The sequence below is a fragment of the Coturnix japonica genome, chromosome 17 (assembly GCF_054131305.1).
Source record: "Coturnix japonica strain WE chromosome 17, WE-NBRP24, whole genome shotgun sequence".
Lineage (NCBI taxonomy): Eukaryota > Metazoa > Chordata > Aves > Galliformes > Phasianidae > Coturnix > Coturnix japonica.
The window spans coordinates 14,669,750-14,696,056 of NC_140679.1; the positions used below are offsets into that span (position 1 = coordinate 14,669,750).

Here is a 26,307-nt window from a genome sequence, read left to right on the forward strand (position 1 = left end):
ACCAGAGAAGGTGGGGAGGTCTGGGATGGGCATCCCATGCTGGGAGGGAGGAGAAGTGGCTGTGCCAGCTCAGCCACCAGCACGGCAGGCGGGATCCCCGCTCTGCTCTGCTCAATGTGACTGATGGCTATTGGCTATTCCGGAGATGGTTTCCATGATTTTTTTATTTTATTTTATTTTATTTTTTTAAACTATTTTTTCATTAAAATTAAAGAAAAAGAAAAAAAAATAGTTGAACAATTCTGGATTCATCCCCATGTGGAACGGGAAAAATTTTGAAATCTTGAACATTTTTGAGGGCTCAAAAACAATTTCCCACCCAGTTATAGCCACCAGTCTCATCAGGATGTGTTTGAAACCACTCCAGCAGGAGCTGAGCAGAGCTGGTCTCAGCTGGATACCACTCTCGACGAGAAATGCAATGGTCAGGGGTCATGTTTCTTCAGAAAAAAAGAAGTATCTTCAATAGCTCAGGAAGTTATTAGTGTCTGCTAACAATAAGGGCTTTGGATTGATTCAATAGATACTCATTTTAATTGTAAAATGCCAGTAATGAGAAATGTGCCATCCAATGACTCATTTTTCCCTTGTAAAAATTATTGGACATTTTTATTAGTTTTACAAATGACAGGACCTCGTATTTCTGAGAACACTTTATACAAGCCTTGCACAAGCCCACTCTCATAAAAGCGTGTCTGTGGTGACATCCAGAGCCACAAGAAGGGGAGCGGTAGAAAGGCCCAAAGTGGTGAGGACAGCCCACAAGTGGAACTGGCAGGACCGAACCCCAAGAGGGTGGGAAGGGGTGGATACAGAGCCGGAGACATGAGGTTCGGCGCTGCTTCCCAGCAGAGCCTTTCTGGAGAGGCACGGGACAGGGAATGGGTGCCAGCGGGCGCCCGGCGGTCAGCCTGCTGCAAAGCCCTGGTGTGGGACAGAAGTGCCAGCCCTGAGAAGCCGTCCGGGTGGGAGATGCACGGGGACAGCAGGAGCCAAACCCAGGTAAGAGCCAACCTGGCCCCTCCGCATGGGCACGGGGTGCCCCATTCGCTTTGCGGTGCTGCTCTCTGTGGTGAACCTCAGCGCTAGGCTGATCCATCTTGGCTTTATCTCCGCTGGCCGACAGCGCGGAGCGGGGCTCACTTTGGCTTTCCATAAACAAGATAAGAGGTGGAGGGAGGAGGGGGCAGGAAGGGCACCGGGGGTGGCCCACAAGCAGCCCCGCTCCGTGCTGTGCTGCTGGGAGCGCTCTGGGGCTGTTCTCTTCCTCCTCCTCCTCCAGACCAGATCGTGCTCTTTGAGAAAATCCCAGTGCTTCCCTGCGGAGAATTAACTTGCACAAGGCAGAAGGAAAAGAAAACAAAACAAGACAAAAATGGTTGTAGAGCATTTCTCGTTTCGGCATTTCGTTTCTCCTCTCTTCATTGGCATCCTTTGTGTTATTGTTTATATCAGTACACCATTCGTGACCCCGCGGCAGCGTACCGTGAGCTGGCACAACGTGACATAACACAAGTGCTGAAGATAGCCCATCCGTTCTATTTTAGTTCTGAGGATATTTTAAACTTTATGTTATCCAGGAAATTTCTGAAATATTTGTCTTCATTCCAAGCCAAAGTGAAAACAATTTCTGCAATGTCGGAAGTTGCTGTGAAATAAGTAGTGAGCGCTTCCAGCTCAGCATAGGGGCAGCCCTGGCCCTGTGGGCAGCACTCCTCACCCCGTGCCCTCTGCAGCCCAGTGCATGTTCATCTCCCAGCAGTGGTTGTGCACGCAGTGTGGGGTCGGTAATGTGGGACAGCTGATGGAAGGGTATGGGGAGGGTATCCAACATGTCCCTGTGCTAATGGGCAGCTGAGAGTGTGGGGAGTGGGATGGGTTGGTGTTTGATACTGCATTGCTGGTGTGTGCTGCAGCCTCCAGTATCGGCCGGCATGGGATTGGCAGAGGGGTATGGTGGCAGCGGGATGTGGCAATGGGATGTGGTGATGGTGGGATGTGGTGGCAATGGGATGTGGTGATGGTGGGATGTGGTGGCAGTGGGATGTGGTGACAGCAGTCAGCTCAGGGCATGGGGATGGGCAGCACCAGCATGAGACCATGCAGTTGGAGCAGACCTGGATTTCCTTCCCTGGTTGTAGAAGGGTGAAATGCTGCACTGGGAAGGATGAAGGGTTTTATTGTGTCTTTGGTCAGTGCACACTGGGGCCTCTATGGGCATTGCATGTTTTCAAGCCATCCCAAGCCTGTGAGTTGGCTGACACCTTGAAGAGAGGCTGTACTGAGCAGAGCAGCCATCCCCATCAGCCTCCACTCTCCTGGACAAGCTTCCTTGCTCCAGGTCATGCCAGCAGGGAACTGGAGCAGCCCCACTCTGCAAACCAATCTGCTTTGGGATGGACAAATGTGGGGACTGGGGGGCTCAGCCAGCAGCAGCAGTGGGAGGGCTGTGCTCAGGGTCCCATCTGTGTATACCCTGCTGGAAAACACAGTCATTTTCCCGAAGTAATTGTCTCTGCCTCTGCGCCAAGGCGCTCAGAGCTTCGCTTTGTGTACTCTGGGAACCAACGATTTGTAAAGACACGCTGCTGGGCTAATCCTACATTAGCTCCCGCAGCACAGTCCAGCTGGGAGCTGGCAGCTCTTTCCCTTCTCCCACTTCAGCCTGTTAAAATAGCGAGCATCTCTGTAACAAGCAGTGTACAGGTTTTGACTTATACACAAGGCAGAGCAGCAGCTCTGTGCAGTCGGAGGCCAGGGCTGCACAGGCACGTCGTCCTCCCGTGCCAGGTGCTGCCAGCATGGTGCTGTGCCATGCACACAGTCCCGGGGCGATGCCAGCTTTGGTGGTGAAAGCATTTTGGCTCTGCCCCAGCTCCAGAGCCGTTGTTATGCCCTGGAGACGCTCTTAGGGAAAGGAGCACTTTTCACAGCACGGTTTTCCGTGGCTCCGATCCATGAGCTAATACATTAGGGAAACAATAAAATTAGGCTTTAAAAACAGATACCTTCCTCTCTGCGCGCAGGAAATCTCATGCTCTGCATGGAGCTTTTAATAGTGAGCACAGTAGCAGTGTGAATCTTGAACTGAAGATCGCTCACGCTGTTCCCTACCATGCTGTGTGGGTTTGCTAAGCTGAAGCAGGGTAAGTGCTGGGGGACAGTTAGGAATGGGGACACACACACACTGTGATGCTAGAGGGAAGTTTGGGAGAGCAGAGAGGACCTGGATCCTGGTATATAGGTGTGTGCTGGCAGACATCAACCCTGGGATCCTCCCCACTTCTAGCAGGTAGTCATCATTGAGCTGGTGTGCACCAACGCCAGCTCTGCCAAGGAGGAAGGCTGTCATGGTGACACCCACAGCCAGCTGTCAGTGCACAAATAATGCAGCCCCGAGAGCTGTGCTGCACCCGGGATGTGCACACCAGCATCCACAGCCCCCATTCATCTCCTGCTCCCTTATTCCAGACAGTGCCACTGCAGCTCAATGTGGGGTTAACCAGCACAGGAGAGTTGCAGGAGTAGGTCTATTGGGGAGGCTGTGGGAGACAGTACCTGCACTGGATGGAGGGGACTTGTGTCACCCCATTCTTTCAGCTTTCAGCTTTTGGGTGAGCCTGAGGGTGCCAAGGAGTAGGGGGAAGGATATCCTCTGCGGCACATAGTGGGGTTGGGAATGGGCACTGTGCTGAGCGGGTGGAGTGGGCTCATCCCTCAAACACAGCCACCCTGCAGCCCCCAGCAAGCCTCACTTTGCTGCCCCATGTGTGGAAGGAAGGCTGAGAATTTTAAGAAAGCTCATTTTGTAGCAGACTGGAGTCTGTCAGAGCAAATTCGTTGCAGTTTCCGAGAGCCACTTGTTTCTGGTTTAGCCCTGGGAAAAGCAACTGGGCTACAAATGTTTACCTTATGAGGTAAACCATCAATATCCTTGAAACTCTGATTAAAAAAAAATACCGCAATGGAGCATCTTGTGGGTTTCTTCCCTTCTCCCCCCAATGCGTTTCACAATATGCCAGAAGCATGGCTTGAGTTAGGGCTTTGGCAGGGGCTTTTATCATGATGGATATAGTGGAGGCTAGAAAAGAAATTTGGTTATCAGAGAATGCCAGAACTCAGCTTCCTCGCACATACATTTAATAATGCAAAAGTTCTCCTTTAAAGGTCGCCTTAGAACAAATCCCAGTCATCACAAAATCCGTGGAGATAAATTAAATTACGTTTTAATAGTGGAGAAGTCATTCCTGGGCCGGGCACAACAGTGAAAGTATGTTCTCTCTTAGGCAAAAGTAGCATCAAAGTTCTGAATGTTACCATATGAAAAACTTAATTGGAAATGAAACCCTGAAGCTTCCAGGGCAAAGGCTGCACGAGGGGCTGTCAGGTCCGAGGTAGCTCAGTTGCTGACACTGCAAGTATTGCAGTGTTGCTCTCACGTCCTGGTAAATGGAAGGGCAGCTCCGGGAAGCAGCTTCTCTCCTGTTTGCTGGAGCAGAGCTGGGGACAGATTCTGGCCATGGAACCTCCTGCCTGTAGCACTGAGCTGCTCATGCACTGATCTATCTGCATGCACCTGGAAGTGCTGGAGGAGACTGCAAAGGGCACAGCAGGGAAATCGATACTCATTTCTGATTTAACTTAAACTGCTGGCGGGGCTCCGACCTGCTCCTCTGCCTGTCCCAGGCTGTTACTGCTCTTCTACACACGGAATGGGAGCAGGACATGTCCAGGGCTCTGCAATGACCCTGTGCCTTTGTCCCTTTGGGAGTGACTGTCTCCTGTGCTGTGTGCCTGCTGCATCCCTCCCCATCACCAAAACCTTCCCATGAAGGGAAGTGGGCAAGTGGCTGTGAACACTTCATGCTGCAAACCCTTGTCCAGCAGGAGGGGAGCTGCCCATTGCCCAAACCCCCCCCACACCCACACTTGGAACAGCTTTACTGCAGAGTCCTGGGTTATTTCAGTGATTTTTTTTGTTACAACCCACCTTTTCTGAACCTCGTGGCTCAGTGCCCTCAGCGCATTGCAAGGCGCAGGGCTGCCCTGGATGGGTGTCCCTGCAGGGAGGGTGGTGGCTGAGCTCTGGGACACATTTCATGCAGATGAGAAGAGGCACTCAGTCATTCCCTGGAGGGATCACTGCATTTTCCCAGAGAATGGCTCATCTGAACTTGCACTGACTGTCTCCAGCCGCCGAGCCCTGCAGCAGGCATCGCTACATCTGCTCCGCCGCCCCTCCAGGCTCTGGCTGAGGGCTCCTGAAGCATTCTTTCCTTTGCCTCAGACCATTGTTTTCTTCTCTGCCATCTTTTTTTTTCGAGCCCTGAACAGTCCATTCTCTTCTCCTCACTGTCATCTTGAAGATATTTAAACTATGGACAGACTCTTTCCTTGCAGAGCTCAAAGTGGAGTTCATGTGCAGCACAAAGCGATGGGGCTGGACCAGGGCTGCAGGGCAGCATTGGCTGCACCCTCCACTTTCACATCCCCCCCCCCTCCCATTCTCCCCATCTCAGCCTTTCCCTTTCCCCAGCTTTCTGCAGCACCCGCTCCAAGCGCTGCCATCTCCTCCCTGCCCAGAGCTGGGCGTTGTTCCTTCTCCATGTTTATAGAATTACCCAGATCTCTAGGCAGAATTCGCTCCTTGCAGAGCATGGCACTCAATTAATTATATAGTTTAAAACACAATGCACATCCCCTCTGCACCAGCAAAGCTGATGGCTCCGCTGGAAATCTCCCCAAAGCCACAGTGAAGCAGAATTAAGGCCGTATGCACAGCCCGAGCCGTATTCCTTCTGCATGCTCACAGGGTACCGTCTTTAATTATGATTAAAATCATTACAGATGTACTGCAAATGGCTCAGAGAGCAAGCACACACTGACAGCTTTTGTGATACGCTTACAAATTACTTATTCACCCTGATTTCCATAGAGTGATATTCGGTCTCTTGCCTTCCTCCCTCCCTTCCTCATGCCTTCCTCCCCAGGCTCCTGCTGCACGTGGGGACATGGGGACAGGGCCACCCCCACAGCCATCACCAAAGCTGGGGACTCCCTAGGCCACCCGCCCATGTCCCCACACTGAGATGGGAATCTGTAGCAATTACAGGCCTCCTGCGTGTCCTTCCTCTGGGTTTTGTCACACATGGTGTCTCACATCTGGGATATGACCGCTTGGAAGTGGTGGCAATGCTGTTTCCAAGCCAAGCTGTAGCTGTTCTACCCCTGGCCGTGTCAGGCTTTACAGCTATTGCGGTTATTTTGGGGAGTGGTAGGGCTTTTATTTTGTTTGTTTGTTTTTTATGTTGCAAGAATTAATATTGGGAAAAGTGCCTTTTTTTTTTTTCTCTTTCCTCACTGCCCTGGGAAATGTCAGCCAGCAGGAATGTTCCCCAGAGCCGCTCATGGATGAGAGAAGGATGAGCTCTGGCAGCTCTTTGGGTGCCCCAAGAACCCAGGGAGGGAGAAGCTGCTCATGGAGCAGCCCCCAACCCAAAGCACTGTGTTCTGTGTCCTCCTGCCTGCTCTTCTCTCCATTCCAGCTCTGGGCAGAGCTATGGGATGTGCTGGAAGTTCCAGCCCTGTGGCCTGTCATCATTTTAGTTTGACTTTAATAGTGTCTCAAAGCAATTTACTCTTCCCGAATATCAAACCCCCTCAAGTGATGCTGGGAGAGGCAGGACTGCTCTTTGCAGCCCATCCCATAGCAGGGCTGGGAGCTCCAGGGGTCGTACTCCCCATGGAGCAGCCTGTGCCTCATCCCAGGTGATGCACTTTGGAAATGCACCAATGTTGTATGGAGATTAGGAGTTGAGCTGGAGAAGAACACAGAGCCAGCAAAGGACAATGCGTGGGGTGATGCAGGAGTAATGCATGGGGCAGCATAGTGGATGATCCATAGGATGGTTCTTGGGCTTGTGCATGTATCATGGGGAAAAATATCAAGGAAAAGAAATGGCGAGTTGATGCTTGGCTGCATCACTTTTACTTATGTCCCCTACCTTAGCAAGGGATGTTGCGGGATGCAATAGAAGCTCTGTGGATGCCATGCAATGCAGGAGGAGCAGCTCTCTGCATGACCACTGACCATGACTGCATGACCAGAGCAGAGCTGCCCCCACCAACCCCCCCTGCTTCTGCCTCCTCCCCAACCTCCTGAGTTTTGTAAAGGAAATTTTATAGAAAAAAAAAATATTGCAGAGGTTCCTGCCTCCACAAACAGAGTGCTGCTGTCCCTGCCAGAGCGCTGCTTTGCCTCAAGGAATCTGTGAGATCTGTCCTGCTGTGATCTGTAACAATATTGGGATTAAATTAGCTTCCCTGAGCTGCAGAGGGGTCAGCGTGTGAGGCCCCCTGGTTAATCCAACAGGCCAAAGAGAACAGAAGCCTCCCTGCATCGGGAAAGGAAAACAACGGGGTCTGTTTGCAATCCATGGAGCTAATTCAAACAGCATTCCTCAAACAACAGGGGAAAAGGCCCTTCGAAGCGAGCGAGAAAAGGAGCATTTCCCAGCATGCACGTGATGCCAGGCAGAGATGAGATGATGCAGAGCAAGGCGGCTTGCTGGATGCATGCATGTGTGCTGCTGGTGTATGCAGTCACCACCTGCCTATCCATGCCTGGTGAGCACAGAACCCGTGGTGCTGTGCCATGGAGAAAAGCAGCACGTTGCAGTGATCCCAGAGCAAAGCAGCTCCCCATGGCCGTGTGGGAGGAATGATCCCGCGTGCCCCTGTGCGTGACCCCCAAGTGAGGCTGCGTTGGGAACTTGATAGTTGTCTTTGCAACCAGAGCAGTTGTTTATGCAATAAGTTAGGCACTTGGGATAACTGTATTACTGGGAACTGAGGGCTGCAGGTGTTCAGATATTATTAAAAACAATTGCCCAGGCTATCAATCATCCTGAACTAGATAAGCCTTCTGCAAAGCAAACCTTTTTGTCAAAGAAGGGTGCGGAGAAGCAGAGCAGGGAAGGTCTGGAGCTGCAGCACTTCAGAGTTGATTTCAGCAAGTTCTCTCTTTCCTCCTGGTGTCTCTGTGAGCGTCTCCTCTGCTTTCTGCTTATTCTGAGATATTATCAAAAGGCTGATGAGGCACAGGGCATGAGTAATGCATCCTGTGTGCCAGCTGAGGACTTGTAGGCACTGGTATCTGCAGCTAGGGTTAATGTCAGGCAGAGCAGAGCACGGTCTGCCCCAAGCTGCGGTGCTCATCACTGGAGCTGTAGGGTGGGGATGTGCCATGAACAGTGAGAAGGTGCAGAGCTGGTGCCAACCTGGGTGTCCCCAGGAGGGGTGGGGACTCTGCTTAGGAGTGTTGTCACCTGGCAGCTGGGGATGTAGGGCAGGAGATGTAGCTGGGGGAGCTCGGTCAGGATAAGAGCAGTGTTTTAATGGGAAGGGAAGCCAGGTGTCCCAGCTGTGAGCTTGGAGCTGTGGGAGCTGCTGTTTTCTCTGCACAAACTGGAGGAGTATCCTCCTCAAAGTGGGTACAACGCTGCTTTGTTAGGAGTGAGGCAAGAAGCTCTGCAATGGGACATCTGGAGCTCAAATAGGCAGCATCACCCAGGCTGGGGGGCTCTGGTGGCTGAGCATTAGACCTGCACTTTTCTTAGCTACCTAAGACAACAAAACTTGCTGAATTCAGGTGCAGAAAGGTATCAGTGCACATTCCCCTACAGCCTGTTCTCCAGATGGGTTTGGCCATGGATGTGAAGGCTCCTGGCACCTTCACGGGACAGCATCCCTGCAGTCAGCTCTGGTCCCCAGTAAATGTTCCTTTCCAGGGGAGGATCCCAGGGAAGCCCCAAACAAAGGAACACTCAGCACACAACGAGGTTTCCCATGCATTTCCCATCTGTGGGTTGGGATGGCAGCACCAGGTCTTTAGGGTTCAGAGAAGAGGCTTTTTGTGTCACCTTAATAATGAAAGCAAATATAAGTAGGGTGGCAAACTGGCCAGCAGTCTCTCAGATGCTCCTACAGGTAGCAGCGTGGTGCTCTGTTGAGGATGATGCTTTTGCTGTTGGAGGAGTAAATCTGGTGATCCTCTCCATGACTGCACTGGGAACGAAGCCCTGGGGTGGCTGAGCAGGAGTGGGACCTCCTGAATCCCCTGTGCTGCTGCTGCCCCAGCACCTGCTGAGATGGGAACCTCCGAGCCAGCAGCTCTGCTTCCAATCGGGAGAAGCTTGGCTTTTTTACCCCGTGAAAATGTGGAATTTCATGTCCTTTTGTATAAGAGAGAAACAGCCTGTTCAGGATTAATTTAGGATCAGCCTCAACAGCCATTAGCGAAAGAAAAACAAAGCGGTAAATTAGCTGCCTGTCAGAAGGGGGAGAAATGTGGGACTCGGTGCTGGATTTATTGTGCAGGGTGTTAAGGCAGGATTTAGTGTGATTTACCGTCCTTTGCAATGATACCTCCTAACACCAGGGAGCTGGAAAGCCCCTCTCCTGCCTTCAGTTGGACACAGAGAGCTGCTGGCTAATTACCGGTGTGCCCAGTAGCCCCATTCCCACCGCTGGATTTGTCAGCATTTCCACCATAAAGCTCTGTCTTCAGGGGTTTATTGCTCAGTTATAAACATTTGCTCCACACTGAAACTCGATCTACGGCTGTCAGCTAGGCTGAGAGAGGCTGGAAAGGAAAAGGTTTGGTTATCCTACACGAGCATAACGTGCAGAGCTCCTGTCCATGAGGCTGCTCACTCTTAGCTTCCATTATGGGATCTTGTCTCAGCAACATTGGGTATCACTTCAAGACTTCTAGTATAGAGAGCACAAGTCCCAGTGATGAAGACAGTGCAGCTTCTTGTTTCTTTGAGACTTCTGCATTGTTAATCACCCTGCATGGCACAGCCTACTCTCCTATAATGTCCCTATGGTAATTTGGAGGCAAAGACAGAATTTTACTCATTACAGAAGGACGATGGCATATGCTCCAGTGGATCTCACACCTACAATGAAGGCTGCCATGTGCTCAGATGGGAGGGATGCTGACCCACTTCCCAGGGGATCTGGGCCGTCTGGAGCCACACAGCCACAGCTGCCATTGAGGCAATGGTGGCTGCAGGAGCAGGGAATGCCTGCTGTGGGATCCTCCAGCCTAGGAGAGACATTGCATCTCGACCTCATTAACAGCGCTGCAGTCAGAGCGAGCATCACGTCCATCTCTCATCCAGCCACTGAGAGTGGTTTCTGGGGATAATCTGCTGCCTCCTGGCTCAGATCAATACTGTAGCACAGAAGTGATGGCTGGAGGAGGAAAGGTGGCCAAAAGGGGGAAAGCAAAGATGGAGCATTTAGTGCATTGCCACCCTCAGCAACATGGGCTGCTGCTCACTGCAGTCACACGTTTGGGCTGTGAGGGAACTGCTTTGCTGGGTGATCCCAACTAACCTGCACATAGAAAGTTTGGATGGTGTCACTGCTGACATCGCTCCTCCACATGCAAACTACCTCCGGACAGAGACAGGCAGAGGCATTATGATGAGGAAAACCTTGGAGCCAGGCAAGGAGCAGACGTGCTACGTCCTCATGTGCTGAGGATGGTGGAGCTGAATGGGAAGGGAGACACTGGCACGGCCATTGCTGTCCCATATATAACACCTGACTGCCCCCCTGAACCCAGCCATGGGTGGGAGTGGTCTAGAGACCCTGATTTCTGACTCCACGTGGCAATGGAGCAGAACTGAGGGATGAACCATGGGTGATGGGCACCATGTCTGCCCCACAGAAGCAGGGATGAGGGTCATTGACATGGGGGACCACTGCTGCCCACCCTCTCCTGGTCCCCTTTGCATCAGGCACAGCTGGGTGTAGGCAGGGTGGGTGCTGCCCAGCTGCATCCTGAGCAGCCTACGGGGCATGGTGGTTTCTGGGGACACCAGGGAGGTGCCACCCTTCACATGCCATGCTCCATGCAAAGCACTTGGTCCAGTGTCACTCCTGTGTTAGGGAAATGAAAAGGAGCAGGGACACAGCAAGGAGGAGAGGGGACAGGGCTTGGATGGTGCTTTCCCACACATGAGTGTTTCCTCCTGTTGCACAGCTACAGGGATGGAAAAATAACCAGGCTGTAAAGCTCATCAACTCGGTGCCTCCCCCCCCTCCGGAGAATAATAAGCTGCTTTTAATATCTGACATGTTTATTAACAGATGCAGTTGTGACAGCTGATGACTTCATATGCCAGTTACCACTGAAATGTTAGTAATAACTCGGAATTAACTGTCATAAATAAAAAAGACTACAAAGAAAACGAGATGTTGTGTCACTCTGCAGTAATTTACTGAGACCCCGTTGGCTCTGGATGCAACGCTGGAAGGTCCTTTGCAGAGTTCCAGTCCGGGTTTTGCAACAGTCACAATATTTTGGCTGGATATTGTCTTAGGAGGTGGTACTAGTGGGGTGGAATTCCCTCATGCAGGAGTTTGCACTAGATGCCTTTACAAAGCTGGATACTCTGGTAATAATAATAATAAAAAACCCCTACCCGGTGGATGGGGATGGAGTCTACGGCATTGAGACCTGGATTTATTAATGTGCAAATTGCTCTGATATGATCACATACTTTCTGCTTTGCATACACAGGGAGCAGCGTGGGCTGATGGAGTATGAACTAGCCTGGGCGATCTTTACGAGCTGAAATCCTGCACATCACAGAAGGGTTTGTTTCTCTGCGCAAAGCCTTGGGATGCTGTTAGGAACCTGCTTCCAGCCACGTGAACAGAGCCCCCAGACCCGAGAGCACCAGCCTGCTCCATGAACTCGCCATGAAAGTATTTTGTATTTTCTTTGACAGAAACGAGCGCGTAACTTTCGCTGGAGGAACTGAGGATTATTGTAGTTGGTCTGGTAGTGGTTTAAAACCAGTAGAGCCTTTGCAGCGGTGATGAGGGAGTGACAAGTCAGAGGTAAGGGTTTCAGAATGCATGTTTGTTTAGATGAAGCTTTTGCAATGCGGGCTGCTAATGAGGAACGCGAGCCTTGTCAGCATCCGACTTGCGGGTTCGCCTTGTGCAACGCGGATAATGAGTTCAGACAATGAAAGCTGTGAGAAATCACAGCCCGATCTGTCGGGATCCCCCACCCCCAAGGTGAGAGGGGCTGCGGAAAGGAGTCGGGCTGCCGAGCTGCCCCGTTGCTGCAAAGCAACCCAGCAGAAGGGAGAGCCGTGCAGCTCGGTGTGCAGCTCGGTGTGTTGTTGGATGTGCAGCTCGGTGTGCTGCTGGTGCCGGGTTTAAGGCTGGCTGTGGGGTCCCACAGCGGCTCGTTGTGTTGCTGCTGTCCCAGCGGCTGGAGGAGAGGAGCGTGCCCGTGCCCTGCAATGAGGGAGCTGACCCATTAAGTAATTACTGCCTCGATACTGTCCCTGCTGCATGCAAGTCAGCCTGCTCCAGAGGACGGGACCTATGGGGACACAGCAGGCAGCCGAGCATTGCAGGGTAAGTGTGTGCTCCTCGGGTTTTGGGATGGGGGAATGGTAAGAAAATGGTTAAGAGTGATCATGGGAATAATTAAACGTCGGCGTTAACACCCCGTGCCGCTGTGCAGGGTAAGTGCTGCTGTGTCTGGGTGCTGGTGGCAGAGCCAGGGGTTCAGCTGTGTCCCATGGGCAGGCAGAGACACGGCTCCATTCCTGGATGTCCCCAGCACCAACCCAGGTCATGGTCAGGTCTGACCCATCCTTGTGGTCCACCTATGGATCCAGGGCACAGTGTGTTGCTGATGCTGGGAAAGTTTTATCTTTGGGCTGCTGTAGTTTCCAAAGGCTTAGACATGTGCATTCACCTTGAGATGGGCAAGGAGTTGTTCAGGTTTAAACCCTGGTGGAAGCAATGTTGCACAGTGCAGCAGGATGGAGCCTTTGCTCTCTCGTGCACATGTTGCTGAGCATTGGTGCTGATAACCATGCAAGCTGAAGGTCTGGGATTTTGAGGCAGTGTTTAACAGTGCTGTTTGGTGGCCAGGCTTTTGCTGAGATCCAGGGGGTCTCAATATTTGCACCAAAACCTCTGCCTGCAGCACTATCCGGCTTGAATTGTTTTACCTGAAGTCCACCTGTTACCCAACCTGGCTTCCCTGCCAGCCTACATCCATCTGCCCACCCAGGACATGATGCCTCTGTGGGATGTGGGCACTGAACCATGTCTGAAGCCCCCTGGGGATGAGGCTCCCTGCAGCTGGATGAGCACCCAGCCCCACTGTGAGAGCAGCAGCACCACCCTGAGGGACACAGTGGGGAGCAAATGTCTGCTCTATAGAGATGGGGCTGCCACCCCACCAGCACACCCCAAATAATGCAGCATGCACAGGTGACTGCAGGGAATAGAGCAAACTCCGTGCTCCCATCACCTGAGCTGGACCCAAACTGGACCAGCACCTTTCTGCCTGAGCTATGGGGCTGCTGATAAAGCAAAAGGTGAAGGGGACATACAGCATGACATGGGAAGAGCAGAGGGGTGGGAGAGCAGGGTCACCTGTCACCTTCCCATAGCACAAAGATGTCAATGTTGCTTGCAGTCCCTGCTAGAGACAACTCTGCAGCCATGCCCACAATGGCTTGTTAATGGGGATTACAGGTGGTGCCATGTCAGTGGGAGAGGCAGCATGAGGGGGTCCTTGCTGCCCATGGTTGAGCAGAAAGCCCTCGGTGCTGCTCTGTGCCTTTGCCTTGGGTTGCTTTCTGCCTTCGCCTGGAGAAGCTGCTTATACAGTAGCTTGTGACTCATTGGGCTCCTGTAAGCCCTGGAAGTTTGCTTTTAAAAACCATATATTTAGAGTCAATTGTATGACGTCGCTGTCAGCCCTCACTTGGCCACACTGACAGTGAAACTCGGCACCCCGCTGTGCAGCAGTGCAGCTCCAGGGGCTGTTTGTTGAGGAGGTCTTCTGGTAGAAGGCTCTGATTTTCAGCCCACCTGGCCTGCCGTGGTCTGAAATGGCTTTGGAACTCCTGCTCTGAATTTTGCTTCGGTTGCTCTTGTTGTAGTACACCACGTCCCTGCTTATCACCTGGGGAGGGGGCTGGCTTTCGAGAAGGCTTAAATTATTGTAAAGTTAAATCAACCATACTGGGTTCTTTGGCGACCCCATCTAAGCCCGCAAGCAGGCTCCATCTCTGCAATGACATGGGGATGGCCTCACTGCATTGCCAGCTGCTCTAAGGGGCGAGCGGCCGCACGGCACAGCCCGCAGCCCGCCGTGTCCGCCTGCACTAACGGGAAGGGCAGTGGAAATCCCCCAGCAAAACATTTCCTGGTGTTTTACAACGTTGAGCACAAGTGCTCCTGGAGAGAGGGCTGTGGCACCAGTAATTGCTGTCGTATTCAGAGCTGCTACTGTGCTGGGTACTGTGCAAGGAGCCCAAGCAGAGCAGAGCAGGCGCTGGGGATACGCGGTACCACTTGGAAGAGGGGAACCCATAGGCAGGACATTGCTCTCTGTGTTCCCCACTTGGGGTCACAGCACGGCTCTGAGATATGGGGGAATGCAGAGCAGAAGCTGGTGGAAGGAGTCAGACCTCAACAATGCTGCGGGGAACGCCGCTGCCAGATTGTTTCTTATTATTTTATTTTATTTTTTTTCAGCGGAGTTTATGGGTTAGGGATTTTGCAGAACTTGGCACTCGGCTGTAATATCAAATGAAGACCTTCTGGTTCGGAAATTTGACTTAACGCAGCCTTCTTTTATTGCTTCGGGGATTAGGCAGAACAAAGTGGCTCTGCATGCACTGAGCGGGGCTGCTCGCGGGCTGAGCACAATGCCCGCGCCATGCAAGCTTGGGATGCTCCAAAAGCAATTCTTTTGCAGTGTGTCAGTGTTCTCTGCCCTGCTGCAGAGAAAACTGCCCTTGGAAAGACAACGAGAGTGTTCCCACCAGTGAGCACAATGTACTCTTGGTGAAAATGGTCTTTGCAGTGCCAGTTCTGCACTTCAGCTCTGATGCAATGAGCTCTGCAGGTGCCGGATGGGATCCTGCTATGATTCTGACCCCCAAGGGCCAGATTCAGATATCTCAGGGTGGCTTTTGCCAAGGGAGGGTAAGTCATGTGCTGAGATAAACACACGTGTGGGCTTCTGCTTGTTTAAAAGATGCCTGCTCTCCAGCTGGTGATGTCCCACCTGCTGGGACCCAGCCCCACTGCAGCTGAAACTGGGGAAAACATCACTGGGAAGGCAGAATAAATGGATGCAATCTGGTCTCCCGGTATCTTTCCGCCCCTCAAAGAGGCTGCCAAGGTGAAATCCAAGTTATCTACCCACCTCAAGGATGTGGAAACTTCAATTCCTGTGTCCAGCTTTCCACAGGCAACTCCCGGCTGCTGTCCTGACTCCAGCCCTCACCCAACATCTGGTCCTTCTCTTCCCACTTCAGTAAACCTTTGGAGAGTCCGTTTACATTACTGATAGCCTGATACATCCAGCGAGAGGCAATATATCAGCAATTTAGTTATTGTGGATTAGGTCTCGAATATCCTGGGGATATAATATTGGTCTTTCTCACCTTGTGTGGAGGAGGACTAATGGTAAATTATCTGGATGGTTTACATTTTCTGGTTTGTATTGGAGCTCCCAAGGACCAATTTATCCTGATTGAATTGCAAACAAGGCTTAGCATCATTTCAGATGCAGGGGCCAGGTCTCTCTCCATAAATGAATTCAGTGCAATCCGGGTTATCCTAAATTCTTCCTGTCGATGGGATAATGGCATAAATCCTGCTAATGTTTAGACTGGGAATTGTTTGCAGCAACCTGAGCTTGACTGATGGCTGCAATAGTGTAAAGAATCATAACTCGTGTCCTGAGAGTGGGAAGCTCCTCTCCCATTGGGACACGATGGGCACAGGGAGTTTGCTGAGGTGGATGAACATGGAAAATGCAGAACTTCAAGGAGATGAGGAGGAGAAAATGCTCACGTTCAGAGCTCTGGGTTTCCTATGGCAAAGCCTCACGCTGGCTCTTGGCACACACAGGGCAGTGTTTGCTCCCTGAGAGCATCCCTGCTGCTGTCCCCACACCAGGAGAGGTTTGTCTGTACTGTGACTGTTGTGTAAACAGCAAAAGGACGCAGAGCTGGTTCAGTGTGTACTTCCTGGGACACACGTCAGCTGCACGCTGCAGGGATTAGCAGCAGTGCAGTGGTGGTGGCAGCGCTCTGCTGGTGCAGCTTTCAGTGCTAATGTGGGGAGAGTTCATTCCGTGCTGCTGCAATGGCACAGCACTGCTCTTGCTGGTGAGCATCCCTGGGCTCCTCCTGCTGTGCTGTGCTGTGCCATGCTGTTCTATAACGTCATGCTGTACCATTCATGCCATGCCATTCTGTGCAATTCTGTTCCATACTGTCCTATGTAGTGCTACACCACTACACTCCATGCTGTGCTGTGCCATACTGTACCGTGCTCTACTGTGCCATGTAGTGCTGTGCTGTGCCATGCAATGCCATGCTCTGCAATGCTGTGCCACACTGTGCTCCCCAATGGGATCCACACTGCTTCACTGCTCTGTGCAAGCTGCCCTACACACGTGCCCATGAATGCTGCACACAGAGAGGCCGCGGCGGCTCAGCGGTGTGATCTCTGCACAGATCTCCTCTCCAGTAAACACTCCCAAACAGCCCAGCTTAAGCACTTGACAGTGTTTATAAAGCAGCTTGCAGCAAACAGGCTGGGAAGTGCAGAACAAGTTGGTGTTTACACAAGCGCCTAATTATTTATTTGAAAATCCCCTGGATGATGCCGTGGGCTGTAACGACAAGCACATGGACAGCACTGTGCTGTCGCCCCAGCAGCTCTCAGGGGATCTGCAGGAGGAATACAGTGAATAGTTCAAAGCTGTCGGGCAGGAGGATGCCAGCAGTGCCCTGTGGTGCTGCTTGCCCTCCCAACAGCGTTGGTGTGCTGGAAGCAGCACTGTCCCAAAGCTCCCACTCATCTCAGCATCTATCTGCACTGCTGCATGGGCTGCTTCCTCCAGCAGCTTCCTCTCTGCTGCTGCTGTGCAAGGCATAGAAGAGCATTTCTATCATTCCTGTAATTGCTCGTGGGCTCTCAGTGTTGATGCTGGGGTGCAGGAAGCACCTTCCTGGGTACAGGGCTTGTTTCCAGCTGGAGGGCTCCCATGTTTTCTCCAGCCAAGGGGTCCACGTGTGTTGTGGGATGGAGGGTGACCCCTGAGTGGAGTCCTGTACCCCTTCCCACTGCTGCAGGCTGCAGCCAGGCACTGTTCCAACCCCATCACCACTGCCCACTCGGGGCGCTGGTGACTGCGCAGTTATTATAAGGGGATTAAAACCATTTTCTATTTCCACTGACCTCACAGAGCGAATGTTGTCACCTTTATTCCCACACAATGGCAGCAGTTGGTGGGGCTGTGGTTTGCCAGCTGCATACAGAGGAGCGCGGCCCAATTGTGCTGGGTCAGAGCTTTTTGTTCAGCATGGAAGTCACATTTCCTCCACTCCCAATGCACACAAAGCAACCCTCATGGCCTTTCCCCAGTGCAGAGCACAGTGCTGCTCCCCCAGCAGTCCCGCAAGCATCCCTGCACACCTTGAGTTGGGTCTGTTATCACTGCAGCAGCAACAGCTCAGCATCCCACAGCCCTCTGCATTGGGCTTTTCTTTCTTCTCCTAGATTTTAAGCAGAGGAACATGTCACCTGTCCTCCTGGCAATGCACATTGCTCTGAGCATGTTTGTTGGTTGATCCAAAGCGTACAGACATGGTGGTTCTGCTCCACGCTCAGGAGTTTGCAGTCACTCTCAGAGCAGAACTGCAGTGTTTCAGCAGGTCCAGGACTGTCCCCAAAATCAAAGACAAGTCCCCAAGCTCTGCAGGGTCGCTCCATGCCCAACTCTACTCCCAGCCTCCAGAGGTGCCCACCTGATGGGAAGCATCCTGTGCTCCTGGCAGCCCACAATGACCATCTGCTGAGGAGCACTGGCACTACAATAAACAAGTTAGAGCTACAACCATGTGCAGCATCGGCAGATGGCACGAGCACATCAGGCATTTCCCTGGGAAAGCCATGTGCTGTTATTGAGCCAAGCAATAACTTGCAGGTGGGCTTGGAGAGGGATTCCCCCCATGCGCTGCTCCCCCAGCTCTGCTCCATGGCTCACTGCAATGCTGACCCAATCCACTTCATATGGAAACGATGGAGACCCATGTTTGTCATCCACTAGAGTGAATCCCTTCTCCTCTTTCTTTCCAGTTCCTGTACCTGCACTTGGAAACTCCAAGCAGCTAACGCTGACTACCAACCCCCCAATGGGACTGGACCCGAGCTCCTGCGCTCCATATGGGGATGAAGGTAGAACCATGTTACCTGCTACCTAAGATCTCTGCTGCTGCGGTGGTAGCTGGTGGATATGGTCCTGCAGCAGGCGTCGCACAAAGACTCTCAGCTCTGAGCCAGCCCAGGAGGTTTTAGTGGCCACGGACTCCGATCACCCTGAGCTACAGGGCTGCGGCGCTGGAGAGTTACTATGCAGCTTGGACTGTTTGTGGTGGTGGTTTTTCTAAGCTCGATGGATCTAACAGGCGGCAGCAAAGTGGTGAAGGGCAAGAGGCAAAGGCGAAGTATGTATGAAACGTTTCTCTTCTCTCCTTCTCTTGATGCTACGCAGGCTGGGAATGCTTGTCCATGCAAATGGTGAATGTTTGCCAGTGCAGAATGGGAATGTTTGCCTGATTAGACCAGGAATATGTACCCATGCATGGGGCTGGAGAGGTCTGGGTCCTCCCCTTGTCCCAGGCTGCTGCCCACTGCAGTCCCTGTACCCCTGGTTGTCTCCATCCTGCTGCAACCCGAGGTGCATGGGAAGTGCAGGTTTTAATTACCAGGACAGGCTTTGGGCAGCCCCACCCAGGGACTCGAGTGGTTCCAAAGGCACAAGAGCGGCCCCATGGGTTTCCCTTCCTTTATGCGAGCTCCTTTTAGAACTGGTTTACATTAAAACTGATTTAAATTGAATTATATAAAAAAAATGATTTTTTATGTTAAAACTGACTGCTGGAGCTCCGTGAGAACAGGGAAAGCTGGATGTCATGGCTAATGCTATTAAGCACGGCTCCCAGGGAGTCTCGGCTCATACAGAGGCAGACCTCAGCCCTATGGGGAGGGACAGAGCCAGACCCCCATGGCACAGCATGGAGGTACCAGCCCAGATATGGAGCAGCCTCCTGGTATCGGGGCACTGCAGGACCCCAGGTGAGGGGTTCCTCTACTTTCTGCTTCCTCTTCTGAGGCTGCAGCTGCCTCTGCACCCTACAGGTGAGCTGGGACCGGTTATAGGGTGAGGAAAGGCAGCAGGGAATGTGCAGGACTTGGGGTCTGCAGGAGGGAGAAGAAAGCTCTCCTACCACTCAGTCTGGCATGGGAATGCTCTGGTGCTCCACTCTTGCTTTTGAAGTGTAGTAAACACAGCATTTAAAAGAATACATTTTAACATACACAGCCTTTCTATAAACAAGGACACTGCTTGCATAATAAACTAATAAAAAGAACCTGCATTCTAGCCTGCAAAGAATGCTATGGGTTTCAAAACAAGCAGCATTTTATATGATAATTAAAAGCAGAAAACTCTCAAGACGGGGGATTGAGAATTTTTCTTGGACTAAACTTAGGAGCTGAGAACACATCTCTATTTTGGGGGCAGAGAAATCTGCTGCACTGCCAGATAGAGTGAGAGTCAGAGTGGTCATGGTGAGACAGAGCTGGGACTCAGCCTGGCAAGAGGTTCAAGGCAGGCTTCAATGCAGATGGTTTCCCTCTGGTTCTGTCCCTTGCTCGTCCCAGAGGTGCCTGGGGTGGTACTGATGTCTGGCCTCTGGTATGGTGATGTCCTGCTTGAATGCTGCTTGAAGCTTGTGATTGCTTTTGGGCCCTGGTCCTGGTGGTGCTGAAGCTATGGGCAGAGCAGGGTGACCGAGGCATCCCCCAGGCAAAGCCATGCACTGGGTTGGGGCTGATGAATTATTGAGCTGGGTTTGATTTGTTCTCTCCGGGCAGCAATTGTGTCAGGACGTGAACTCATACTTTGCATCAAATATTTATGGCAGTTTTCCTCAGAGGGGGATTTGTCTCCAGGAAGCTGCTGGCTGCCCTCCAAAGAGGCTCTCGCTCAGCAGCGATGCCCATCTCACCACTGCCTCTCTCCTGCTCTTGCAGTTAGCACTGAGCTGAGCCAGGGCTGTGCCAGGGGCTGCGACCTGTGCTCTGAGTTCAATGGGTGCCTGAGATGTTCCCCCAAGCTCTTCATCCTTCTGGAGAGGAACGATATCCGACAAATTGGGATCTGCCTCCCATCCTGTCCACTGGGATACTTCGGCCTTCGCAATACAGACATGAACAAGTGCATCAGTGAGTATCAGCTCTGAGATCCTCTGCAGGTCCCTGTCCATGTTCAGGGGTAGCAGTGAATGGATCATTCATGAATGCAAAGTATGTCACCAGCAGAGTGTGCAGGGCTGCGTTGCTCTACCACAGTGCACTCTGCTCCATATGGGTGCAGTGATGTGGGGTCCTGCAAGAGAGGGATGCTGACACCTCTCTTCTTTGGGAGGGAGCAGGAAGAGCAGTGTTTGTGCAAGTACCTGCTTTTCTCTCTGTCTGTTTGAATAACGAAGCATCTCTCTGAATGGGAACCTCAGCCCAGCTCTGCCTCGTTCAGCCAGAGCACCAGAAAGAAGCTGGGTGTGGAAAAATGCAATCACTTCCCTGGCAGTTCCATGCAAACCACCTCACAGCCAGGTTTCCATCCAGCTCACTTTCTTTGCTGCACATGCTGGAGCTGCAGCTGGAGCAGCTGACACTGGGCTTTATTCTTTGCACTTTCCCACTTTGGCAGACTGATGCTCGAGCTGAACACGAGCCCAAACCTTTTCCACCCTGCCTGACGTCCTCCTGGCAGCTGCTGCAGCATAGTGGCTCTGTCTTGCAGCAGGGAGCAGGTTATGAACAAGCTGCATGAGCAGGGCTGGCAGGGCACACAGAGACTCTCCTTGGAGCCAGCAGCAAACTGTAAGGAGCTATCAGGAGCTCCTTGAGCCTTTGGTGCTCAATGGTGCCTCTGCTCACACCTTCTCCCTGCCCATTGAATCCAATGCATGGCTGGGGCACACACACAGTGTAAATCACAGCCCCTCTCACCAGGGCTGCCAGCAGTTGTGTTCACGTCAGGTTTCATGATGACTTTGTGTGTTGTTGTTGTTTTTTTCCCCTCCAGAATGCAAAATCGAGAACTGTGAGTCCTGCTTCAGCCGAAACTTTTGCACAAAATGTAAGGAAGGTTTGTATTTGCACAAAGGGAGATGTTACGTCACGTGCCCTGAAGGCTACTCTGCTGCCAACGGCACCATGGAGTGCAGCAGTCCTGGTAAGCAACACTCAGACACTGAGAATTTGATGCATCTATTTGCTGCATGTTGGTTTAGGTGATCAAATCAACCCCTCAGGGATGCTGTGTTGGTGCCTAATGGGAAATGGTTCAGGCAGCCTTGTACCCAACCCTTTGCTGGGCATAGCATGGATGAGCATTGTAATATTCATACAAATGGCTTCTGGAGTGCTCAGAACTCATAGTGTGGTAGGAAAGGGGGTGTCAGGAAACCTGGGAACTGCTTGGGAAAAGCACACACAGCTCTGGCTCCCATGGGAGAGGGGTGGGAAAGGGGTGGGAGAGGGGTGGGAGGGCTCCCAGTGGTGCAGCAGAGAGATGAGAGATACCCCTGTCCTCTCTTGTTATCTGGCAGCACAATGTGAAATGAGTGAGTGGGGGCCCTGGGGGCCCTGCTCCAAGAAGAGAAAGCTGTGTGGCTTCAAGAAGGGGAACGAGGAGAGAACGCGGCGGATCCTACAGGCTCCCTCTGGGGACGTGTCCCTGTGTCCCCCCACCACAGAGGTGCGCAGATGCACTGTGCAGAAGAGCCAGTGCCCTGAAGGTGAGTGTGGAGCATTGCTTCATTTCCCCCTGCACCTCTTTATGTGACAGCGTTCAGCCTAACAGTGCAGCACTGTAAATGTACGTCCCATCACCTCCCTATGGCATGGATGCTTTGTGTTAGGGCACAGAGCTCTCAGATGGGACTTTAGCAAACAAGGCAGCTGAGCAATCTCTGCGTGCTGCAGCAATGGGAGTTGTCGTCTCCTTCATGGGAGTGCTGAGGTCTGTGCTTTGAAATGCAGTGTCAATAGGATGAATGGTGGCTTGGTCATCCTCTTATGGGGTGCACAGGATTGTGGCTGCGTTGGCTGCTTGGAAGGGAACCGGTTCTGAGCAGTGAGTAAGAGCAGGGAGGGTTGAGCCCCACCTGGCTGCCAGCAATGCAGGCAGCACTGTGACAGCAAAAGGCCTCGGGCAGCAGCAGGGAAATGCATGCATCAGGAGTCCTGCTGGAAACTGCAAAGACAGATCCAGGCCTGATCCTCCTTTGCTGCCCTTTGCTTTGTTGCAGGGAAAAGGAAGAAAAAGGACGAGCAAGGAAAGCAAGATAATACAAATGGGAACAGAAATAGGAAAGACACCAAAGATACAAAGTCTGGCACCAAGAAGAGGAAGAGCAAACAGAGAGGGGCTGTGGCCCCCACCACATCCGCCAGCCCTGCCCAATAGCTGCCCCTTTAACATCACCTGATGGCAAGACTTCATTGCTGCTATGTATATGAAAGCTTTATTGAACCAGAGCACTGCTACACAACATTACACATGTCAGAAAGACAGACCTATACTCCTAGACTAGACTTGACAGAAGCCACATCCACAACACTTAAGGAGGCGGTAACCCCAGCACCACGGATGGCATCCACTGGGGCAGTGGGACACTGCAGGACCAGAGGTGAGGATGAACCAAGGATGGGGGCACGGGGCCTTGGGACATTTGCCTCGTGCCCAACCAGCCACGGGGACTGGATTTCTGCTCTTCCAGACTGAGGAACTGGACTCACATAAAGGCAGTGTCCTTTTTCTCTTCCCCCCCCCCCCCCCCCCAACCCTTTATTTTGTGTTTTAAGCTGTATGACTTTATCATTGAGAATAATACATGTTAAACGTTTGTGGTAAGAGGTCAGTGGTATCTGCCCCGATTCTGCTTCAAAAGAGTTCTTTTGAATTAAAAGCAAAACGAAACAAAAATGAGCGAACAAAAAAGGAAAAAGAAAAAAAAAACCCACAAAAAATACAAAAAAAAAAGAAAAAATACAAAACCAAGACGACAACCAGCTTCCTGAGTGTGTGGTTCATGCCTTGGCCCCTATGGAGGCTGGTGTCCCACAGGACAGAGATTCACTTGTGGAAGGGAAACTGACAAAAGCTGTAAGAAAATCCCAGCAAACGCAGCCGGCTGCACTGCAGTCAGAGCTCAGTCTGCTGCCCGCACTGCTCCTTGAGGAAGACTCCATTCAAGGACCTGGCTTGAGACAATGAGAGCTAATAGTAAGCTGCAAAATGCTGTGACTTTGCTCATAGTCAATAGTCATAGCTCCTACTCTCTGCTCCTGGCCAGGGACAGGCTTGTCCTTTTATCATAGCAGGAAGGAATGAAGGTGGGAGGGGGAAGGCACAGCTCAGGCTCTGCAAAGCAAGTGTTTAAGTTTGATAGAAACCACCGGTCTCTGTGTCACCAATGGGAAGATCCTGGACTCAGCACAAAGGTTTATGCTCTGCAAGAACAGGCACCAGGCAGAGGAATCAACCAGGAGGATGCTGCTCGGTGGGGACCTGGCCAGGCTGCACTGGGCTCATGCTTCTCACTGCTCTTCTCTGTGTGGGGAGCCTTGCCCTTGGCCATGTCATTACAAGGCACATTGCTCCATTTCCCTTCTATTATAAAACGTGCTTCCTCAATATAAATACTGACCCTTCATTCCTCTAAAGTTCAGCAAAACCCCTTTTGTTCCAAGGGATGGAGCCAGGGAAGTGCCACGGTCCCCAGCAATGTGCTGGAGCTCCTGGCTCTCTGGGAAGGCAAAAGGGGAGGGAAAAGTTCACCCCAGAGCTAAAGCTGATGAAGCCAAGTCCTGCTGCCCTTGTTTTGCACCACCTCTGCCTTGTGTGGAGGTGGGTGCCTCCCCACCAGGTCCCGGTGCTTTGGCTTAGCTCAGAATGTGGGAGCTACATAGTTGTTCCAGCTCCAGGGCTGTACCAAGCTCTCCGTGACTGCTCCACTGGCAGCAAAACCTTTCAGCCCATCATCCACTTTGTGTTTAAGTAAACAAGAAGCCGTTATATCTTTTAAAGGGGATTCCATTTCAGCACAATGATAAACGAGCAGCATACCAAGCAGAGAGAGAGAGGTTCTTAAAGTCATCCCTTGAGTTGTTTATGGATTGTGTTCAGACAATTCCTGAAGGCCTCCCAGCTGAAAGATCAGACCTCATTTTGCTCTCTAGCCCCAGCTAGCCTGTGAAATAAGTATTTTGTTTGCAACCTGGCACTGCGTGTAAGCAAAATTGCTTTTCCCTTCCGCTTTTCAGCAGCAATAGTGAGTAACCCTTTCACAAACCTCAGCTTGCTAATTCAGGAGCACTTCTTCCTTCCCTCCTGCTTCAGTATCTCAATCCAGTTCTCAACAAGGACTAAAGAGAAGAGAGAGTGCATCTGAAACACCAAGGCTCTGTTAACCGACTGCATTCCCTACAGTAACTCATGGCAATATTAGCACAGATAATATTGTTTATGATTGCATATCATAAATCCACACAACACATCTTGCAGGAAAACTGAAGAACTTCTTTCTGTTGCACCCTTTTCCCTTTTCTTCTCTCTGTTCCCCCACCCTCCCATAACAAAATGGGAAGGGAAAGAAAGGCAAAGGAAAGTTTAATACGTTGTATTAGGAAAATCAGCATTTTTCAGTATGGATGGTTGGAAATGAAATTTAGAAAGCTTAGAAGGGAAATATGAAAAGTCAAATTTCTTTAGTTTTTACATCAGCTTAAACATTGTGCTTCTTCCCACTCTCGGAGAGCTGGTTCATTGAAGAGCTTAGTAACATTTTACCTCTGACCCACGTGGTTTGCACGCTGAGCTCAATAGTCCAAACCAGAGACTGCCTTAGGTTGATGTCATCTCAACTCACACGCACACGACTGCTCTCTTTCAGTCCATCAAATAATACCTGTTGTGGTGTTCTCTCTGTGGCATCACTGTAAAATATGCTTCTTTAAACACATAATAAATAAATGGGTTTGCTGAACAAGCTCTGTTTGCTTTATTCACCCCAACTGGGGTCAAATCCCTAACAGTCGAAAATAGCTTGAAAGTGGGATTGAGAAGGTCTCTCCTCAAGTAATCTGCCCATCCACATCCATCCAGAAGCCAAATGTACCCATGGATTCTGTGGATTCTGCATGTATCCATGTTCCACACTTTGACCACCTCCTTGCAGCACTGGAGAAATAGTTCTTAGATGTACAGACAGACAGACTGACCCTTTGTGAGAAATGACTTTGTATAGAAAAGATCTTCATTCATACCCTTGAACTCAAAAACTGTAGGAGAGTTGCTAGGCAGTTTACTGAGCTTTGGGTTGCTTCTTCTTAAATAACAGGGAATGAAGGGCAGGGGCAATGCATTAACAGCTTGCAGCCACACTTTTGGAACTGTTTCATTTCCATCTCATTTGCCAAGATTTAGGAGCTGTGGCAGACAAATTGCACCAAACACAGGTTGGCTGTATTATGGTCTTATTCTGTGTAAAGCAGGATTTTTTCACTAGCTACAGTCAAGTTATGAGTGCACACCTACCCCCCAAACAACGATTTACTACCTTTCCACTCCTGAGGCAATGTATACACTTCTTAGTCCGTGTTTATGTTAAAACCATTTCTCACTCAGAAGAAATCTCAGCTTTGATGAAAGGAAATGTAGTAGGATGTTGAAACACCATCTGAAAACATTAAGCAAAAAAACAACAAGAAAAAACCACCCTTCTAAATAAATTACAGAAATACCAGCTCTGTATAATCAGTCACCACAAATAAATCACCCCAATGGCACTTATAAAGATAATATATCATATCCAACTGAATGCCAAGCCGTAGCACGAATGGAGCTGCTTGCCAGAATCCCTGTAATTTTACAAGAGCTGCAGCATCTTTCTAAGTGTAAAGCAAAAAGAGACTATCAGGTTGATGATCTGGCTATTCTTGGTAAAGAATTCCTATGAGAGAGACCTGCAGCACCAGCCTGAGTTCAGAGAGCAATGCAGAAGGCTCTGTAAGTCTATGAGAACTGCATGGGATTGAGCACAACTTTCACTCTGAAGGATGGGTTCTGGGGGCACGGAGCAGCCTGGTTTC

At 51.1% G+C, this 26,307-nt stretch overlaps 1 protein-coding gene across 4 annotated transcripts; it reads left to right on the plus strand.

The window, feature by feature from the left end:
- The first annotated feature begins 866 nt into the window (after positions 1-866).
- RSPO1 (R-spondin 1) lies at positions 867-25,202 on the plus strand. 4 transcript variants are annotated; one of them, XM_032448999.2, is made up of 8 exons: positions 10,693-11,471; positions 11,597-11,672; positions 11,808-11,919; positions 18,220-18,587; positions 20,179-20,370; positions 21,236-21,385; positions 21,762-21,950; positions 22,464-25,202. In XM_032448999.2, exons 4-8 carry the CDS (start codon positions 18,494-18,496, stop codon positions 22,619-22,621), a joined length of 783 nt encoding a protein of 260 aa, XP_032304890.1. In that variant the 5' UTR covers positions 10,693-11,471; positions 11,597-11,672; positions 11,808-11,919; positions 18,220-18,493; the 3' UTR covers positions 22,622-25,202. The 4 variants fall into 4 exon arrangements, with proteins under 4 accessions (XP_032304891.1, XP_032304890.1, XP_085374229.1 ...); XM_032449000.2 differs by lacking the exons at positions 10,693-11,471; positions 11,597-11,672; positions 11,808-11,919 and adding an exon at positions 867-1,002 and having other exon boundaries at positions 22,464-23,927; XM_085518103.1 differs by lacking the exon at positions 10,693-11,471 and having other exon boundaries at positions 11,589-11,919; positions 22,464-23,927.
- Positions 25,203-26,307: the final 1,105 nt, after the last annotated feature.